Here is a 21,369-nt window from a genome sequence, read left to right on the forward strand (position 1 = left end):
AAAAAACTAGAAGTAAAGTTTAGGTGCTCATTGATTAGAAAGTTCCTGAACAATGAATTTAAATGAAATATTGTTTTGAAGTAAGAAGTGAATAGGAGGAATTCAGGAAAACATGGGGAGAATTATGTAAATGAGTGCCTAGTAAAATAAGCAGGATGAATAGCCACAATGATTACATGGATATCAATGAAAAGGTCACTATTATAAGGAGGAGGCTTGGAGTCATTGAAAAACCAATAAGAGTCCTGGTCACTAGGCAGTGAGATCTGCTTCTCTTCTCTGGCCAGAGAGGTGGGGGGCTACCAGCACAGAAAGGTGTTTACAATCTGGTGTTTTCTCCATATCTGTTTTGCTACAGTGAAGGTAGGGTTTAATTCTGAGAGGTGGGGCTATCTGGAAAGGCAACAAAAAAGTTCATGTGCCTCTTGGCACTTTCTGGGGGCCTATTCCAGCCAGAATGGCCATGCCCAACTTCTGCCATTTAAATCCGGAGTGCTGAAATAAAGACTTAGCAGCCCAGTGGTGTGGCCCTCTGGGTTGTCGTGTTCACTAGGCTCCAGGAGAGCTTAGCTGCTGCTTCTAATTTAGCCCTGCATACTCAGTTCCCTTGGCACCAGGATGGCTGAGGAGAGCAAAATGCAGGGAGAGGAGCGAAGAGAGGGCAGCGTTTATTCTTAGTTGCCACATTGCCTGAGCCCAGAGTATAGAGTTTCATGTTTGTTTGTGCCTGTTAGAAGCACCTTGGAGAGAGGGAGGAGCTGACAGTGCTCCTGGTGGGGGCATTGCTGGCACTGACATTGACTCTGACCGCTCTTGTAGGGAAGTAGAAAGCTTCCTGCCTAGGGCACTGGAGTCTGGGAGAGGGAAAGAGAGGAGGCAGGAGAGGAGCCCTGGGGGCCAATGTTTATCAGTCTTGCTTGTCTAGTGCTATGGCAGCTCATCTTGCCCAGGCTAAAGAAGGGTGGAGCACAGCTTAAGGAACCGGGCTGCCTTACCTGGTGGGATTCAGGCCCCTCGACCCTTCTGGTAGTGCCAGGGCTGGCCGCTAAATCAGGCTCCTAGTTCCTCTCCCTTTCCTAGAAAACAAGTATGTCTGCTGGGATTGCTTAGAGGCAGACACCAGAGCAGAGCTTTTGGAGGGTGAAAGGGAGCCCCTCACCCCCAAAGCTTAGGTCACAGCTGGAGGGTGGCTCTGGGAAGTCTTACTAGTTTGTTGTTGGGCTGATTTTTTTAAAAATCAAAGTCAGTGCTATTAATATCAGGTAATGAACATAATCTCTTAGCTAAGTTATCCTCTTATGCCTGTTGGCCTCTGCAGGACTTTGAAGTCAGCAGCTCACACTGGCTTTTTCCTAATGTAGATACTGTTGCCCTTACATCTAGCAAATCAGAAACATTGAATTACACCTTAAAGAAAACCCAAATTCCTGCCTTCCTCTGCTACACCAGGTTCCCGAATCATTCCCTTGAGTCTCACCTTTAGAATAGCCAGTCATGGAGGTACAGCCCAGTCAACTCAGAACTTTTCCAGATTTCTTCTGGGAAACTGTCCCTCCCAGCTCAGAGTGCTGTAGGTACTGAGAAGCTTACAACCTAACTTGGGATTTAGGCTTCAGAGAGATAATTATACTCAGCATCCTGTTTGTTACATAGTCCTGTGATTACTACAAGTTGGGGAATGAGCAGCCCTCCTGGTTACCCCGGGATCAGGATATCAGGGTGCTGGGCCCTTGGAGCTGAAGGCAGGTGAGTTTCAGAGTTGTCTTGTTGTTTTTATTGCTGTTGGCTTCAGAGCAAGGCTCCAATTGGAGTAGTGGCCAGAAGGCTCTGCTGATGCCGAAGTATCTATGGGAATCAGGAAACAATCAGGCAGTAGCCAGGTAAAGATCCCTGACTCTCTAGGATGGGGGTAGCTTGTTCTCATTGCCCAGTTGTTGTTCATTGCAAATTGTTCTTGTGGCTGGCATTGCTTGATTGCTTTTGTATGTAACTTCTTGACCAGAGGTAGAAGCATCTTTACAGAACTGTAAATGAGGGTAAGAAAAGATCCCTGTGTCATTTTTCTACTCCCCCAGTAAGTAGAAAAGGCTGAGCTTTGTAATCTAAGGACACAAGAAAATGTCATATTTGATTGTTAGAGGGAGAGGTAGAATATTATATGGGGAGGGGAGAGGAGAGAAGCACAGGACAGATTTGCTAGTCAGAATAATAGGATTCATAGGATTTTGAGAGTTTACAAGTCTCTGGCTAAGGATGACTTTTATGTCACACCCACCTCTTTTCCTTCCTATTAAAATTGTGGAAGCCTGATGAGATTTCGGGTCAGATCACCACCATCCCATCTTTGCAAGGTGGACTGCTGTTGAGACAGTGCCTGAAGGAAAATGGGGTGATAATTAGGATGAGCTCATTAGGACAAGCAAATAAGAGTGAAATTGCGACAGAATTTGTTTCTGAAAAAAAAAGTAATAAGCCACTGTATTTGGTGTTTGACTTAAAGAAAAGTTGGTTTTTCTGATGAGAGAAGAGACTTTTTCCCTATTGGATTCTCAGTCCTCGGTTGACAATTACATTTGTATTTTGGGGAGTTTAAATCACTGGCCACATTAACCACTGAAATTCAAGCAAATGTCATTTAAAAAGGGTGTGTGTGTAGTTATCTTACTGCATTTGTTTCAGTAATAATAATAAATTTGTAGGAGGCTGAGAGGAAGCCCTTGATTTTGTCCTAATCAGTGTTTCTGAGTCAGAGGGCTTGTTCTAGGATTGTGAGGTAGTTTTGGGGAGACAATGGACAAGTAAGTCATTCACCTCCCTGGGCCCAAGTCTCCTCACTTATTAAATGAAAAAGTTGAACTTGATCATCTCCGGTCCTTGATCATCTGAGGTCCTTTCATATTTTAAAATTCTGTGACTCTGTTTCTTGATTTAGAAATTTCAGAGTGGACTTCCTACTTTGAGTATAAACATAGCATGTAAGAAGCCTAGGTAGGAGGGCCTGAACCAGAATAATTGCTGCCTTCCTGGTTACTAGTGTCTTAGAACACACCTTCTTAAACATAGTAGCCAGTCAATTTCCAGATATATAGGGGCTTCTCTAGGATAAGGGCAATGACTCTAGGCTATTTCCTTCCACTCCCCTCATCCCCTAACCAAGGTCAGTGCCTCTGACCAATGTACATTCTTCTTTGTCAAGGTTTGCCATGATGCCTGTGGGATTACTAGAAATAATCTCGCTGAAGTACAGTAAAATTGACTTTAATTTCTCATAAAATCACAGAAGAATTATTATTTTTTAAACCCTTACTTTTGGTCTTGGAATCAATACCGACTATTGGTTCCAAGACAGAAGAACAGTTAGGGCTAGAATTAAATGACTTGCCCAGGGTCCCACAGCTAGGAAGTATCTGAGGCCAGATTTGAATCCAAATCATCCCATCTCCAGGCCTAGCTCTCTATCCACCAAACCACCTTGCTGCCCCACAGAAGGATTATTAAAGGTTCAGAGGCTCCTAGAATTTAGTCATAGAAGAGACCTTAGAGCTCTTTCAGTAAAATCTCTTGATTTTACAGAGGAAGGAATTACAAGTCCAGAGAGAAATGACTTGACCAAGCAAGGCCAAACCAATAGAAAATACTAGGACAGAAATTTTAGCACAGGGCTTCTTATTCCAAATCCAGTGCCTATCACATTGATTACCAAGTATTTGATATCAAGAATTATACTTCATGCTCTGTCTGTGTTTGCAGGCATTTAGATGATCCATTGGGTGAGAACCATTAGGGTGTCATCAAGAACAGATTCTATCCTACTTGCCTCATTTCCTTTTTTTTTGACAGGATTGCTAGACTAGTTTAAAAGCAATGTGGTAGAGTGGTTAGAATGCTGTTTGGTGTTAGGAAGACCTTGTGTCAGATTCTGCTTCCTGAGGTCCTGTAATCTGGAGGTAGGTCCTACCTCAGGTGTTATTTACACTAACAATTACAGATTCCCATAGCAAGGGTAATAATACTTATATTGTTCTTTAAAGTTTCCAAAGTGCTTATCTTCACAACAACCCTGGAAGACAGGTATGACTATTATCCCTATATTACATATGAGGAAGCAGATAGGCAGAGGTTAAGTGACTTTCCCAGGATCACACAGCTGGGAAGGGCCTGAGGTCATATTTGAACCCAGGTCCTCCCAACTTCAAGCTTGGATCTCTATTCACTGGGCCACCACACTGGCCCTAATAAGCCCTCCTTTGTAACAAAGAAGATTCAGCATAACTTCAGTAAAGTTGTAGTGTTGGGGCATTCACTCTGTACTGATAAACCCAGCCTGCCTTCTTTTGAGGTACCATACTTTTTCACTTGTGTTTGAAATGCCATCATTGTCATTCTTTATCAGGAAGCTAAAGTAAACATAATTTATACAAATTTTGAAATGAAAAGGTTAATTTCTGGTGCTCTTAACAAGCCAAGAAAATTCTCAGGCCAAATGGAGTCAGCTATCCTCATATCTGGAAAGGATTTAACAAATTTAAATTAAACATTGATTGTTTATGGACCCTATTCTGTGTACAGCACTATGTAGTTCATGGGTTTAAGATGTTTTTATTCCTTCTATTAGAAGACTTATGTGGAGTTGTGGCTACATGGCTCAGCAGATAAAAGAACCAGGTTATGGAGTTAGGAGGTCCTGGGTTCAAATTTGGCCTCAGATGCTTCCTAGTTGTGTGACCCTGGGCAAGTCACTTAAACTCCATTGCCCAAGCCTTACTGCTCTTCTGCCTTAGAACCAATACATCATATTCATTCTAAGACAGAAGGTAAGGGTTTAAAAAAGAAGATTTAGATGGGATATGATAGTTGTTTCCAATTATTGAAGGACTGTCAAGTGGTAGAAGTTTTGGCCACAGAGGGCAGAATTTGGAAGCCATGAAGAGGCAAAAATAGGGTCTAGGCAAGGAACAATCTTTCTAACAATTAGTTATCCAAAAGTGGAGTCAGCTGTCTTGGGAAATAATTTCATTTGAGGTCTTCAAGTCAAAGCTGAATGACCATCTCTCTTGTGTGTTGTAGAGAGAATTCTTGTTCAGGTGTGGATTTGTATTAGATGGATTTTGAAATCCTGTCCTACTACGAGATTCATTGATTCTGTATCCAGGGGAGTAATGGTTTATGACAATGGCTAATAGTTTTCAAGACTAAGATGATTACGTGCCCCCTACAAGTGTCACAAGTAAGGCAATTAATGATCAGTATTGCAAGGTACTGAACTCACCTCCATTCTGGGTTTCTCCTTCCCTTCCCCTTACCCCATCTGGGGAAGAAATGTTATTTTTTTCTTCTCCTTGTGTTTAGAAAATAGTGAAGTCAACAGGCTTGCTTTTGGTTACAAAACATCTACTCTTCTTCAATCATCTTTGCATCAGAACATCTTTGTTTGTGCCCTAGCCTCACCACTGATGTCAGCTCTCCTTTGGGAATGCCGCTTGTTAGTTAATTGCTGCCTCAAAGGCACAAGAGGTCGAACAGAGCAAAATATATTGGCTAATTGTTCTGATTTTGCTCATCCATTCTCTCCTTGATAGGATGAGTAATTCTGTTTTTGTTTTTCTCTAAAGAGATGGGTCAGAGGGCTTTTCTCATCAGATATTATTGATGGATTTTTTTTTTTAATGCTCCCTAGACTTGGAATCTAGATTCTCTGTCTTGGCTCTTAAATATACCTCCAAATGTATTTAAGGTGAATAATAAAGCCTCCGTTTTTACTCACCAAATTTTTAAGAAACCCAAAACCCCACCCTAGCCCACTATGTCTCCCTCCGCCTTATTATTACTTCACTCTCTGTGAGTGCCCCTGGGAACATTGGCATTTCAAAATTAGAGCAACTTAGCCTGCCCCAGGACCCTACTGAGCAAGTAGTCCTTTAAAATCTCAGTATGCCTGTCATCTCCTAGCTCTGAGGTCAGAGCCTTGTCTGCTTAGCCTGGAGAAGAACTGCTCTCCTATGTTACCTGCCATTTACTACTCAAAGATGAATCCCTAGCAGTTCAGTATCAGGCTATTCTTTGTCTCTCTAAATGAAACATAAGAAGAAGCTAAACAGACAACTTTCCAGCGGTAATAAAAGAAAAATTCAAAGCCCTAATTCCAGCTGTAAGCAACTAAGATGATGAACAAAGCCTTGAGGGAAAGAGCAGGGAAGGGGACCGGAGAACCCTTCAGACTCCTGAAGAGAACTTCAGATAGAACCAATCTCACCTTGTCTTTATAAGAGTCCTTTGTTAATGGGCAGTGTCTAAGAGGTGAGGTAGTGCGAGGGTACGAAGTTGCTCTGTCCAGAGTGGTGTGCCCAGTGGCCTGCAAGGAAAGAGGGAGGAAACCACAAAGCTGGTGTTTATTACTCAAGTTAAGGCTGAATCACTGATCCTTTTATTCCTCTGTCTTGTAGCTATGCCTCTCTGACAAGTTCAGAAGGTTAGAGATAGACGCTGACTTGTTCATAAGCAAGAGCTTTTGCTACTTCCTTTTCCTTTTGGTAGCTCAGAACCCAGAGTGCTGCTACTCTAAATAGACCCTAATATAGTCTTGGAAAGAAGTGTCACCACTCATGAAAACAGTAGCGATGGCTTAGCTGGGACAAAGAGGCTTCTTCTGTGACCATTGCCATAATTTTCTTAATTGTATTTTCGGTCATGGTCATCACATTGCATGTTGTCCAATGGCTAACAGAAGGCAAGACAGCTGCTAAGATCAAGTCCAGGGAAATCCATGCAAGATGCCTGTTTTCATATACCTGGAAGGGACCTTGAGAGACATCCAATCACCTGCTTTCAAGCTGGCAAAGTATTAGCCTCATTTTATAGATAAGAAAACTAAAGTCCAGAGAATTTAAATGATTTTTCCAAGATCATACTTCTAACTAGGTTGTGAAAAGAGGTACTAGAACTCATTTCTCCTGTGTCTTAATGCATCATTCTTTCCACTGTCAAAAGAATGAATATGAGGAAACCCTTTTGAAAAACTGAAAAGTCTTATGCAATGTGATTTCTCCTTCCATTTCTGATCCTGTCTCTACCACTAGTCACTGAATATCTTTCTAGGAATCAGGTTAGCACAGTGGGAAGAGTATTAGTGTAGACCTGGGAAAATCTCTCCAGACCTCAGTGACCTCATCTATAAAATGAGGAAGTTGGACTGAGGTGCCTCTTATCTTTAAATCTATGTTTCTAAGTTATTGCCTAATCTCTTTAGTTCTCAAACACAGTGATACTTATTCTTGTGTTTCTAACTAAACAGGAACCTTCATTTCTCATTCTGTGTGATTATGGGCAAATCTGAAATTCTTTATGGCTCAGATTCTTTACCTAGGAAGTGAATTTATTAAGACTAGCCTATTAAATAAAGTTGTAGACAAGAAGAATGGTTAATAAAGGTCTTAAGTATCTTTGAGTGTTAGAGAAATGCCAAATGAAATCATATTGAATAAGAATAGGAAACTGACCTCTGTGTTTCTTAGGAACTTTTATAAAGTATCAGACTGGAAAGGGGACTTCCTCCTAGTCCTTTGCAGTGATTCTTTATCTGAATTCTTCTATCTTTTTTTTTTCTTCTTGATAATAGCAGTGCTGAATCTCTAGACAGACTTCTTCCACCTGTGGGCACAGGCCGATCACCCCGGAAAAGAACCACTAGCCAGTGTAAATCAGAGCCACCCCTGTTGCGAACCAGCAAAAGAACAATATACACAGCTGGGCGGCCTCCCTGGTACAATGAACATGGGACACAGTCAAAGGAAGCTTTTGTTATTGGTAAGTCTCAAATGCTTTTGGTGGATTTAAAGTGGACTTTCCTCTAGCCAAGTTGTCACAGCCTGGAATTGAAATATTTTGTGGCCCTGGGTTCTTATTTCTTTTTTATGTAAGGATCACCATCAGGTCTTCAGCAGAAGACCATCTGTTTGATTAACCCCCAAATACTAAGAGCTTCCCATGAGTGAGTCTGTTCTGTAGCCTTATGGGTAATAAGAGGTAGGCTAGAGGAAAGAATTAAGGCACTGTGCTTAATGAAAATATATCCAGTCCTAATTCATGTTTCTCTGTTCATATGACTTTTTGCTCATAGGTTTCAAAGCCTACATGATTTGGAACCCTGTTTCATTCCTGCTGGGCTACAGTCTTAGAGTTACTTTATGTTCAGGGGCCTTTTTCTTAAGGGTAATAGAATGGAATTATGTCTAGTCTTCCATAGATAGGTAGGTGAAGAGCTGTGTGATTTAGTGATGATCATTAGAACTAAAAGGGTGAAGAGTCAGTTAATGACATAGAGCTTTCCTTAACAGTTACTCTTCTCTCTAACAGGCCTGGGTGGGGGTAGTGCCTCTGGGAAAACCACAGTGGCCAGAATGATTATTGAAGCTTTGGATGTCCCCTGGGTGGTTCTGCTGTCCATGGATTCCTTCTACAAGGTGAGCCGTGTACGACACCATTAAATAGGCTAGAGCTGATTGATCTGATTTCTTAGAAAGGAATCAAAGACATAAGGGAGTTTGTGATTTGCTCCTAAGTCACATGAAGAGAAATGAGGCCCTTGGTTATTTAGAGAGAGAAGAACAGTCGTTGCTGATGTGTTTGGGACCTGAGGAGATCAGATAATATCACTGGAAAAAAATATGTGGAGGCAGTGGATAGGAGAGAGGTTCAAGAAGGAAAAAGGAAATCTCAGTATATTTTATTTTGTGCTTGTTTTTTTTCTGAGCACTTCCCTTTCTGTTATTTAATTTGTATTTCTGATAAATTCTGTCTATTCCAAGTCATTTGCAGCTCTATAAATGGTCAGCTTTATAGTTTCCCTCGCTACCCTTTTGATGTCTTATGGGCTCGGCCCCTTCTACATGACCTTCCTCTGCCCCATTCTAGACAGCTAGATTCTTAGTGTCACTTTGCCTTATGCTCATACTCATGTGCACGTATCTTCACACGCCCCACACGTAGCAATAGCTGGGTGTTGTGAGCAGTCAGGTGGCCATTTTAACCAAATATAATTGTCAGACAAGTATGTGTCCTCAGCTTGGTATGTTGGGAGAGATCTGTCTCTGCCCAGGAGAAACAAATGGGCTTCTCAGTGTTGGAGAGTACAAATATCACACTGGATATATCAGTCCTACACTGCCTGCCCTCTCAGGAATGATGGGCATTGGCCCAGTCTCTTTTTCTGTTTCCTGGCAGGATTTATGGCCCAGGAGTAGATGATACCTAGCGCCCCCCCATCTGGCACTAACCAAGTAAACAACTAATAGAAGATGTTGTTCTTGGGAGATTCTGGGCTTATTGCCCAAGTTTTCGTCAGAAAGAAGGGCATCTAGTTGATACATTGCATAAAGTGTTAGACTTGGTGTCAGGAAAGCCTGAGTTTGAATCCTACCTTAAATACTAATTGTGTGGCTCTGGGCAAGTCACTTAACCTTTCTTTGTCTTGGTTTCCTCATCAGTAAAATAGGGATAATAACCACCCATCTTCCAGGGTTATTGTGAGGATCAAATGAGGTAATAATTTTAAAGCACTTCCTACAGTGCCTGGCACCTAGTAAGTGCTACTATTATTAGTAATAAATCTATGATGAAAGGGCCTTTCACATGCCTTTTCCCTCTTCCTCAGCAGAAAACTTAAGTAAAGGTTTTCTTTCAAAGTATCTGGTTCCTCTCTTGAAGGAGGTCATCTGAGCGTACTGAGGGGACAGGTTGATCCTCTCGAATCAGTTCTTTATTCCAGGCCTTCTCTGTGACAGGTGCTTACCAAGCAGCAGCAAGAACAGGCAGCCAACAATGACTTCAATTTTGACCACCCTGATGCCTTCGATTTTGACCTCATCGTTTGTACCCTCAAGAAGCTGAAGCAGGGGAAGAGTGTAAAGATCCCCATCTATGACTTTACCACACACAGCCGGAAAAAGGACTGGGTATGGTCGGCATTAGGGACCAGAGTCTGCTGCCAGGATTTCTCAGACCAATTTATACTCTTGATCTTTATGCAGCTTTCTGGCTTGTCTGAAATCCTGTGCTCTGCAATAAGGAAGGGAGGGTGGGGGTGGGGGGTAGAAATCAAGTATGTTGAGATGAGTTGTTGAGACCCCTCCTCACTTCTCTCACAGCTCCCCTTGTTGTTACTCATTGACCTCTGGGCACCCCTCTGTACCTTCTGCAGTGAAACCATAAAAAAATCCCAACCTACCAACATTTTCCAAATGAGGATCATAGGCTAAAGGTCTTTCTGGAAGACTTTTTCTTATTATTTCTATTTCTGATTCTGCCAGGGACATTAGCAGGGCTTTAGATTAAGGATATACATTCTTGTTAGAAAACCAGCCAGTCCCATTTTTCTGAGATAAAATTCTGTCTTTGTGCAAGAGGGAGATATTCCCCATGCAACCTTAAGCCTCAGCTTCATGATCTCCAAAAGGTAGAGATGCTATAGGGGAAATGCCTGGTTAGGCACAGATTGAAAGGCAAATTTAATCTTAATGTAGGAAAGAGAATTTCCTGTCAGGGGTAGCTGTCCAAGGTGTCAGTGGGAGTGGAATGGATTGCCTTGGGACATGGTAGGTTCTTTCTCACTGAAAAGTTTTCAAGTGAAGGCTAGATAGTTCCTTCTGTGGGGATTACAGAGAATTAATGTTCAGGGACAATTTGGACAGACTAGCACTCTGCATGTCCCTTCCAACACAAACTCTGTTAAAGACTTTAGAGAACAGGAGGTAGAACTGAGGCAAGTCTCAGGATCAGGCTAATTCCTGGAATGGTGTTTGTGTCAGACACCTAACAGGTTTGATTGAAATTCCATGTATTATGATCAGGAATTCTGAGGGAGGGGTCCCTTGTATGAAGTCTTGGACCCTGGATCTAGAGTTCAAGAGCAAGAATAGGAAGGATCCTTCTGAAGAATAGGTAGATGGGGGGGGGGGGTAGTGAAGTGGCTCAATGGATTAAGAGCCAGACCTAGAGACAGGAGGTCCTGGGTTCAAATGTGGCTTCAGACACTTCCTAGCTGTGTGACCCTGGACAAATCACTTAACCCCCATTGCCTTAAAAAAAAAAAAAGATAGGTAGAGACACTAAGGAGTGGTGTTGAACACCTTGTCAAAGAACTGGAATGAAATAGGCAAGCGTACATTGGAATTCCTGGAGGGAGAGCTGGATCCTCCTATTGGAGATCATTGCCAAGCAAGACCAGTTTTCTTTACTGGCAGGAGGGTTTATGCCATCAGCATGCCAAAGAAGCAGTTGATATGCTTTCCAGTTCTTGGTTCTCTCTAGCCCCTACTCCCTGGTTCTATCACACATTTGACTTTCTTTCTTGTTCTGGACAGAAAGCAGCATATTCCTTCCCCTGATACCCTTCTTCTTGAGAACCACTTCACTGCAGCCAAATGAACCTTGTTATCTTGGGAACTTTTTTTAAGAACATCAGTCATAGCTGGATTCGCTAAACCTTTCTCTCTGGTAACAAGGTCCCAGGAGGGAATGGATTAGAGAGTAGTTGTATGGACTTCACTAGAATCTTGATTGGCAGCCTTTCCATTGAACTTGATGATTCTTTTTCTTTTCAGTCTCTTCCTATGACTGCCAGAGTTCTCTGACAGGTTTGTGATTATCTTGCAGAAAACCCTGTATGGAGCCAATGTGATCATTTTTGAGGGAATCATGGCATTTGCAGACAAACAGCTCTTGGAGGTGAGTGTGAGGTGGGCATTATTCTGGAAAACATGGAAGTTACAACTACCCCAAAGTCAAGTAGCCACGGGTTTTAGAGGGATTTACTGCCAGTTGCTGGGCATTGCTTCCTGCAGAGGATAAGGAGTGTTCACTGAGAGCTCTCCATGAAAAGCTTGAGCAAGCGTGAGACTTCATGGAAAATGGTCAATATCTCTTCTGTGTGACTGTTATGACAGTCAGAGGCAAGCCAAAAGGATTTTTATGAGCTGGTTGTAAAGAAACTTTTCTAAGGACCTGCATTCAGGCTGTAGCACTAATGTGGTATAGGAAAGTAAATAGAAAATTCTCCCACAGTCAGAGGTGTGACTCAGAGATGGAGAATACAAGGGAAATGAAGCTTTGGGGCACCTCTGTCCTCTTCTTGGAGTGACTTCTTCTAGGCTTTCTAAAATCAGCACCTGTGAGGTTATCTGTACCTGTATCACCCACTGAGCTATCCCTTAGGGGAAAAAATGCCACTTTATCCAATCTCATGTTTTAGCTCTTAGATATGAAGATCTTTGTGGACACAGACTCGGACATCCGTCTGGTGCGACGGCTTCGAAGAGATATCAGTGAGAGAGGCCGGGACATTGAGGGGGTCATCAAACAGTATAACAAGTTTGTCAAGCCGGCCTTTGACCAGTACATCCAGCCCACCATGCGACTTGCAGACATTGTAGTTCCCCGAGGTGAGCCAATGCAAGTGCCAGGCAGAGTGTGGCTGAAGCAGCTTTGCTCTTCCCTGGAAAAGAGGGAAGTTAGACTATCCCTGGCACTCCCCAAGGGCTGAGGAGGGAGTAAAGTTGTTATAATGACCTATGGCCACTTCTGGTATTCAGCCATTGGACTACAGTCTTGCTACAGTCTCAGGTCTTCCCAGAATTTGGGCTCTTCCTCTCCTCCTCATTTCTCCCCAATCAGTGACCATACTATGACTCTGCACCTCCTGCTATTTACTTGTGCTCCCAACACAGAGTAGCAGTTGGATCTGTCTTTGCCAAACTTGTCTACTGATGCTCTTCCTTTGATCCACTTGTCTAGGGTATTACAGTAGCCCCAGGTTCTAGGACCTATCTCGTTCATATCTCTGGACCCTCTGGGAACTATTCACTCATCCCCTCTTCTTCTCCTTGGCCTTTTATTTGGGCTCTCTTTCATAGTATCTTCTGATGAATGATTGTTGTTTAGTGGTTAATTATTTTTGTTGGTTAGATGAATGGTAGGTGACTATATTCTCCACTGTCTTTCTGCCTCTGCATATGAAAACAGGCCAATCCTTTTCTAAAGCATGTTTCCTTCAGATCCCTGTGGAGAAAATCCAGTTATCACATTATTTGCCCTTAAAGTAGAAAACAGAAAATTGAGATGGAAAGCCACTAGTTTTTCCTTGAACTAGAAACCAGGGGTTGCATACCTTTTCTCGGTGGAACTATTCAGTGGCCTGGCCCTCTGCTGGCTGCAGTGATCCTTCTGGGAGTCATACAGGAAAAAAGTTGTTATTTTATTTCCAGTTACTTTATTTAGGTAAGGAGTAGGAGAATGGATGAGAGAGCAGGGAGTTTTTGCTCTTTTTTAAGAATTTACCTCAGGCAATCTTTTTATACAGAAGCCCCCGATTAATTGCCAGTGAAGCTTTTTGAGTTTGTATAATTATTACACAAGAATAATTTCTGCCTGTTACTTTCCCCTATCCCAAAAGAAATTATTTCTTACAGTTATTTCAGCAGCAGATGTGAAATGAGTGGTGAAAGGGTGGATAAAGGAAGTAATTAAAGTTTTCCCCTGGAAAGATCTGATTTTTCTTCTTCGTGTTTAAAAATACTCTAACCGAGAGCACCTTTTTTTTTCTCTTGTCCGCAAAGGGAGTGGAAATACTGTGGCCATTGATCTGATTGTTCAGCATGTCCATAGCCAGCTGGAAGAGGTAAGCTCTGAGAAAGCCAAAGGGGTCAAAAGAAGGCTCTCAGTTCAAAACAGGCTTGGGCCTTGGCCATGTGGAACTGCCTCATTCATTGTCTCAAATCCATGTGAGGGTGAAATCCTGGCAGATTCTTTTCCCCACCCCCAGAGTTGTCTCCTTCACTTCTCCTAGCCTGAGAAACCAGAGAGTGTTGTACCTTTCCTCCATTCTGCAGGATATAAAGTTTTTCCCAATTTTTCCTCCAACCCTTCTCCATATGTGTCATCACTGTCATTCATGTTATCAAAGTACATTTTTACTGCCCACATCCTAAAAGGATAGATAAACATTCCAAACACTTTAGCATCATTGCTTTTTCTATACTCATTAGTCCTGATCCCTGGCATGTTAGGTGCTCATTGGTACTCTCTGGTCATGGGGATTTGTGTCTCTCAGAGGTAACAGAGAATAAATTGAGAATGTAACATCTCTCAGAATTGACTTATTTATATGATTTATGTTTAAAAAATGTTTATTCGAGGAAAACCCTGATTTTTTTTCTTTCAAGAGTGAATGGTTAATTAAATAAATTTTTTTAAATTAAAAAAAAATAGAATGAATGGGAGAAGGGCAGCTAGGTAGCACAGTGGATAGAGCACCAGGTCTGGAGTCAGAAGGATTTGGGTTCAAATTTGACCTCAGGTCCTTCCTAGCTGTATGACCCTAATCAAGTCATCTAATCCAAATTGTCTAACTGTTGCTGCTCTTCTGTCTTAGAATTGATATGAAGACAGATATGGGTTATTAAGAAAAAAATGAATGGGAAGCATTGGAGGGGAGTATTAACTTTTTGTTGTACTGGAACACTCTGTGAACCTTCTGAAACTATGTTGTGTCTAATATATGGTAATGTAACCATTTCTGGTTATACTTGCATCTTGGCACACAAATGCCTTATCAGTCTTATTAATACTTATGTTGATCAGAGAACAATGACTAAAGGGCTGTTCTTAAGAGCCCTAAAGCTGTCTAGACCTTTAATAATCCCAGATGCCATAGCAAATCATCATCATAATCACTGACATATAGATATAGCATTTTAAGGTTGGCTAAGCTGTTTACGTGCATTATCTCATGGTCCTCACAACATCCCTGTGAGATAAGTATTGCAATTTACCTGATGTTGTGTTCATGGTTACACAACTAGTAAATGTCAGAGGCAGGTCTGGAACAGAGGTCTCTTTGGTCTCTCTGACCCAAATAAAGTCCAGAACTCTTTCCTCTGTACCACACTGCCTCCAAGTTCTCCTGTGTCCATTTAGTTCATCCTTTTGTTTATAATCAGGCTTCACTTAAATTTTAGTCTTGGTGGATGTCTCTCATGTCCTAAAATCTGTTGCAAAGATTATTGACCTCTTTGAGGGACTCATTTTGATGAAAACCTCCACCATATACAGACCCTTATCCCTGCCTCCTCTTCACCTGCCTGAATTATCCCATACTTTGAGTGTCAGATCAGTAAAGTTTAACATTTAATTTAGAGGATTTCAAGTAGTCATTTCAGAGTTTTGCAAATAAACTACAACTAGGCTATTCAGGAGTCACTACTTTGATTTTGCTAGATTTCTTCATACTTTTTGATGCATTTCTTTCAGCCTTGAGGCTATTGTTCATTCAGTCCACAAACATTTATGGAACTGCCCCTTTGGCTAGCTGTTCCAGCCACCAGAGTCCCACCCTCAGCAGTGAATGTGCTTAACAATGAGTGGTACTTTGCCTCTGTAGAATTGACTCCTCCTTACATTCAGGGTTGACTGGGTTGTGAGGAGGCAGTCCTGTAGATTTTCTGGCCTCTCAGCTCAGCCTCCCATTGACAGTTTCAGGACATTGTATTAGATTTCTCACTGTCTCTAGAGAAACCAATCACCTTCTAGCCTGAATCCTGTTGTCACATCAGAAGACATGTGAAAGGGAGGGAGAAGCTGAAGTTGGAAGGCCTGGATCCCCAGGCTACTCACCAGGTGACCCAGGAGCAGAAGAGATCTTGACCAAGCGAGTGGCTGACCTTCTCCGTCCTCTCATGCTGGCCTGATGTTCCCTAGTCCCTCAAATGTGGTTCTGCTTTAGCCACATGCTTGTTGTATGGACTAAGAAAGCTCAAACCTTCAAAATTGGGAAAAGTTATAGGAGTAATGTAAGGAGGATTACATGTGAGATTCAGTTGTGTTTTTCTCTGTCGTTGAAAAGCAAAATAATGCCTCTGTGGCTATTAATAATGTGTAACCCTAATTGCATTTTGTCTTTCTGTGTTGCTGTCACAGCGTGAACTCAGCGTCAGGTAAGAATTTTAATGTTGTCCTGTCTGCAACAAGTGAGGCATTTCCAATACCTGGTTTGAGCTATTAGGAAAGGTTAATGTTACTGAGCATCTATCTCTAAATAAACCAGTGTCCTTGTTGGTTTTACTCTTTGATAGAATCACTGAGTGATCAGAATGAGAATCTCCAAACCAAAAGGGATTTCACCAAGCATCTAGGCCAGGCACCCGAATTTACAAAGGAAGAAATGGTAGCTCAGGAAGGGAATGAGATTTGTTCATGGTTGCCTTGTGAGCCATTGACTGAGCAAGGCTAGAATCTATTGCATCTTGCTTCCCCACTGTTACTCTTTTTGACATGGCACCCAGCCTCCAAAGGCTCAATCTGGGCAAGAGGTCTTTCTCTGCCTTTTCAAAGAGGCAAACAGCTTTATTTTTTCTTCACACATGTGGACAATAACTATTTAATCCTTTCAGAGATGGAACACAAGATCATGCTTTGTTTTTTGTGACAGTGTTCCCTGCCAAAGAGGTGATCTTTATTTTTTTTAACCCCTTACCTTCTGTCTTAGAATCAATAGTTATGTATTAGTTCCAAGGCAGAAGAGCAGTAAGGGCTAGGCAATGTGGGTTAAGTAACTTGCCCAGGATCACACAATTAGGAAGTATTTGAGGCCAGATTAGAACCCAGGACCTCCAGTTTCTAGGCTTGGCTCTCAAAAGCTGTCCCCCAAAAGTCTTACTACATTTTTTCTTTTCTTTTTAAACCCTTACCTTTTGTCTTATAATCAGTACGAAGTATATGCCCCTTTCATTTTAAAAAAATTCAATTGTGGAAGTTAAAAAATAAAAAAGGCAAATTGGAATTTTTCCTATTTGGATCCTGTTACATTTGCAGAGAAAACATTTTGTTCATAAACATTGTGAACATGAAGCTTCTTTCTTCAGATGCTTTGGGTTGTCTCCTTTTTAGGAAATTTTGGCTGCCTAATGGCAAAGCTTTAATGGTTAATACATGATTTTAGAAGTGAGACATTTTAAAGAGTAAATGTAATTTTTTCAATATGGAAGAAAAAAATAGTAAATTTCTTGCAATTCCTTTTTGTGGCAAAAGTTACTTGAGGTTAAAACAAGTTATTGGCCTGGAACTCCTCCATTTATGGGATAGACTCTCCATTAGGACTGTCTGCCATAGTCCAAGGGAAGTGTAGTCATATGGGGATTAAACAGTACAGCTACCTACATCGCCACCATCCCCTTCTTATCTGACCCTAAAAATTCAGCCATCTCCCAGAGAGCAAAGCCTGTTGGGCAGTAAAGTCCCTGAAGGTCTCAGAGAAAGATCTGACCTCCCTATACATGTACATTTGGAACTGGCCCCTTAGCTGTCTGTGAAGTCTTTCATAGGCCTCTTGGAGAAAATCTTTTTAGTGACTTTAATTAATCTTTAAACTTTGTATTTAAGCAACAACCATAACAAAATATATAGAAAAACTTGGATCAGTTATTATTGAAATAAACAAGGCACAGGGGGCAGCCCTTCTCATAGGCCTAGCCTCCAGGGTCACTTGTTTTCCCAAAAAACACCATTGTAAGTAGGAAGAAATTGTTACCATTTCAGAATCATTAGAGTTATTCACCTCTGGGTGTTCATGAGGGATTCTCTTAGGTAGTTTTACTGGAAAACACAACTGAAAAAAGCTTTGAGATTTTAGAATCAAAGCTTGGAATTAGCTTGGAATTAGATTTGAGCCTACAGTTTATAGCAGCAAAGTCTATTACTATGAAAGATGTACTCTAAGACATCTATATTAACCTATACCTTCATGGTTAAATTTAAGAATTTATTTTGGTCCTGAAAGTGCATTGATAATAGGAGTTAGTGTTGTAGTAGTATTAGAACTCATGGTCTTCAAGTTTCCAATCTAAAACATCATGCTTCATGGGGAGGAGCCATGTTTTAGATACTGAAATCTACACTGATGGTTTGGTTTAATGGTAGATATGTCACCCATAAAAGCCCACTATGTATTTGAAATGCCTCTAATGTGTGGAGTCTTCGTTGCTTCTGCTTAGCTCTTTGCCTCTGGTCTGCTTCCTGTAAAACTGCATGATGCCTTTGAGAGGCACTTTCTGAGAATTGGTCACATCTCAGATTTTTAAAAATTTGTTCTTTGTTTCCTTTTGAAGTTTTTGTTTAGCAAAGAAAAAAATGAAAATAGTTTCCAAAGTTTAAACCTTTAGAGAGTGCCTGAGAACAGCCTGCTGAATTTTCCATTCATTGGTCAGCCACCAGGAAGTGGTGGCAGGAAGCCCCAAGTACCTTCTTCAGACACAGGAAGTATGATTACTGTGCTTGGAAGAAGTTCCTTCGAGGGCCCCTTGCAGATACATCAGCAGAGTGGGCCATCAGTGGACAGTCTGCAAGAGCAGAGGACTCATAGTCCGTTCTGCAGAATTTCCTAGCCTCTCTCAGTTTCTAAGAAAGTACTGGGAAAGTGCTTCACTCTCTCTTCCTCTGGGTGGCCATCTTGTTTATCAGTATACTACTGCCCCAACTTTGTGTTCTGTAGGAACATCTCTCTCCAAATATATACACACATATACCTACTCTCTTCTGACCATCCTCTCCTCTATGATTCTCCTCTTCTACCTTCTTGTTAGAATATAGCCAAGAGTCCCAGAGGATTCCAGGATTTTGGTACATCTGGGACCACTTTGCCATGCATCAGCACACTGATTAGGAAACAGTGGCTTAGAAGTAGTCCAATCTTTGAGGCTTGGGATGGGTGGTCTGCAGCTGCTGACTTTTCTTGGGTAGATACATGCCTGGTGACTAAAGATTCTCCTTACTCTCCCTTGGCCTCCATTGTCAATAGGTACCACATGGAAGCTAACTATAGGCAAACAAACCTCTAGGATCAACCCTTACCAGTCAGACACTTGGCTTAGGGTTGGGACCCCTAGCTGAGTAGGTGTGGTATTTGGAAGGTCCCTGGATTCTGTGGCATCGAGGAAGCAAAGGCTGTTCAGATAAAACCATTGTAAGGCTGTGTCTATGATCGATGGAACCGGGTCCTGTGACTAGCAGTGTGAACCCTTATGGAGAGTGACCCTCAAAGCCCTCACTAAATAGCTTTCTTCTTTTTGTTCTCTTATTGTTGTTGTTGTTGTTTAAATGAACCCCATGTGCTTCCTGCCTTGTTCCTTCCCTGAACATAATCTTCGATCTGGTGAGCAGAGGAAGCTGCGCTGGGATATGTGAGGAAAAAGTTGCACTCTTTTGATTATGATACTAATTGTGTTAGCTTGGTAGTTGGGGCCACTGTCCTCTCTCCTTGACTGGGCTTATTTGCATGTGGGGTTTTGTGTGTGCGTGTGCTTATGCGTGGGCACAGGGCCCACAGTAGGGCATGGAGGGCACATCCCCAGGCATAGCCTGCAGCACCCTCTCCAGGATCTTTTTTTAGGACACCAAGCAGGCAAACCACTCAGGATCTGAGCCAGAGCCAGATAGGACTGTTGCTCATTTTTTCCATATCTCCACTGCCATTGTTCCTATGGAAGCCCACAGGCAGCACACGTGCTGGGTTTGTAGCCCCAGCCTATAGTCTTAACACTTCCGTGCATGGAGTAGTAGGAGAACTTGGATTCAGACAGGCTACAGATTAGAACTGGGGAGCCCCTGCATTATCTATGAGGAGTGCTTAGATCTAGCCCTTTCTGGAGAATACAGAAGCAATCTGGTTAATGGAAGAAGAATGAACTCTTTACCCTCTGTGGAAAGAGAAAGAAAGGTCTATTCTCTGATTAAATGGAGTTAGGACAGCTCTGACAGACCTACCATTACCATCTCCCTGGTGCCTCCTGAAGCAGGGATTCTCTCTTATTTGAATTCTTCCTCCTTCCATTCCATTTCTAAGAATGGGAAGGAGGGGGGTGAATTGTGATTCATTCCCAAGAAAAATTTGCCCAGACACCATAGAATTTTATTCCAAATAAGTAATTAGATGATAAATTGAACAACAACAAAGTCATCCCTAATGTTTTTTAGAATCATAGGCACAAGACTGATTTGTATTTTTAAGTTATAAATCTCCCTAAATCATGCTTGTTTGGTCCTAGGTTGTAGTGATGATATTTGCCTGTGACAGTTTAGAAAGGTCACTAACCTACACTGAACAGTTTTTTTGGGGGGAGGTGGTTCTTATTTTTGTCATTTGCTGTTCTCTCTCTTTTTTTTTAATGGAATGAGGCGCTTGTCTTCTTGAGGAGTGACCAGGAACTCAATTTTCATTGCCTTTTCCAGCCCCAATATCTTGCCATTTTGGTCCATTTGAATACAGGAAACTTCTGGACTAAATCAAAGTAACTTTTTTCAAGAAGCTAGGACTCATAAGCTTATGATTAATTTCTATGCAAGCTGGAATCAGGAGAGTGTTGAAGAATTCTGCTTCTTGGGTGGGAAGAAGGGTGGGTCAGAGTGGGCAAAGAAAGCTACTACAATTCTCCCTCACCAACCAGGTTCAGCTTACTTCCTGACCCACTGAGGTGTTCTTTCTATTTCACAATTAAAATCCCAGGAGATTAAAGTTCTTACGGGTCTTCTGGTTGACATTATGCTGTTAGAGGTGATAAGCTTTGTCATTTGGACCTGTCCAGCATAGCTGAGAATGTACCACTGAAAGCAGACTGTTTCCTGGTCTTTGTGGTACAAGTTTATCTTTTGTTCCCCACCCCCTACCCTCTCACCATGCATTACTACTAAATAATCACATTTGACCATTTTTCCTACCTGCCCCTGTAACAGGTCCCCTAAATCTTGCCTTTGGGCTACAAAGAGGAATTATTTCCAGACTTAGTAGCTGATTCACTGTCACCTTCCCCTCCTCATGAGGCTTCCTCACTTAGAAAGTAGATATACAGACATGCCTATGTTTGGGCAAGGCTCAGGGAAGAGCTTCCTTTAAATCACATGGATTAGTCACATAAAAATCAAAGATAACATGGTGGTACTGCCTGCCAGATAGGATTCATTATCAAGTATTAAGTCCTATTGTTATTTGCATCTGCTTGGCCAAGAAGGTGGAGGCTAGTATGTCCAAATTGGATATTCCTACTCTCTCCCTTCCTTGCTTCTTGCCTAATTACCTTGCTGCTTTATGATTGGCTTGTGTGTTCATTAATCCCACCCCCAACTCTTTACCCCCAGTGATGCTCCCAATGTATATAGCAGGTAGCTGAGGTCCTATTTATTGTACCTGGTGAGTACTTGGCCTTCCCTTCCCATAGAGCTGCAGAGAAAGGTGATGGCTCATGGAAGCCCAATAGAGGTAAAATACCAGTACAAAAAGCTTCCTGTGCTGATTTGAAAAGGCAATGCCTTCAACACTTTCTGAAAGGCAAA

General features: G+C 41.9%; 1 protein-coding gene across 9 annotated transcripts in view; it reads left to right on the forward strand.

Moving 5' to 3' along the window:
- Positions 1-21,369, forward strand: part of UCKL1 (uridine-cytidine kinase 1 like 1) — a 35,452-nt gene that overhangs the window by 9,253 nt on the left and 4,830 nt on the right. For 2 of the 9 annotated variants that reach the window (XM_007475500.3, XM_007475502.3), the window contains exons 2-8: positions 7,619-7,803; positions 8,353-8,459; positions 9,780-9,950; positions 11,650-11,721; positions 12,245-12,434; positions 13,608-13,669; positions 19,204-19,223. In XM_007475500.3, coding sequence (XP_007475562.1) covers positions 7,619-7,803; positions 8,353-8,459; positions 9,780-9,950; positions 11,650-11,721; positions 12,245-12,434; positions 13,608-13,669; positions 19,204-19,223 — 807 coding nt within the window. Of the gene's footprint in view, positions 1-815; positions 1,747-1,795; positions 1,881-7,615; positions 7,804-8,352; positions 8,460-9,779; positions 9,951-11,649; positions 11,722-12,244; positions 12,435-13,607; positions 13,670-15,966; positions 15,984-19,203; positions 19,224-21,369 lie in introns of those variants that run through there. The other 7 variants (XM_007475498.3, XM_007475501.3, XM_007475503.3 and 4 more) reach the window with 6 other exon arrangements.

The sequence above is a fragment of the Monodelphis domestica genome, chromosome 1 (genome assembly GCF_027887165.1).
Source record: "Monodelphis domestica isolate mMonDom1 chromosome 1, mMonDom1.pri, whole genome shotgun sequence".
Classification (NCBI taxonomy): domain Eukaryota; kingdom Metazoa; phylum Chordata; class Mammalia; order Didelphimorphia; family Didelphidae; genus Monodelphis; species Monodelphis domestica.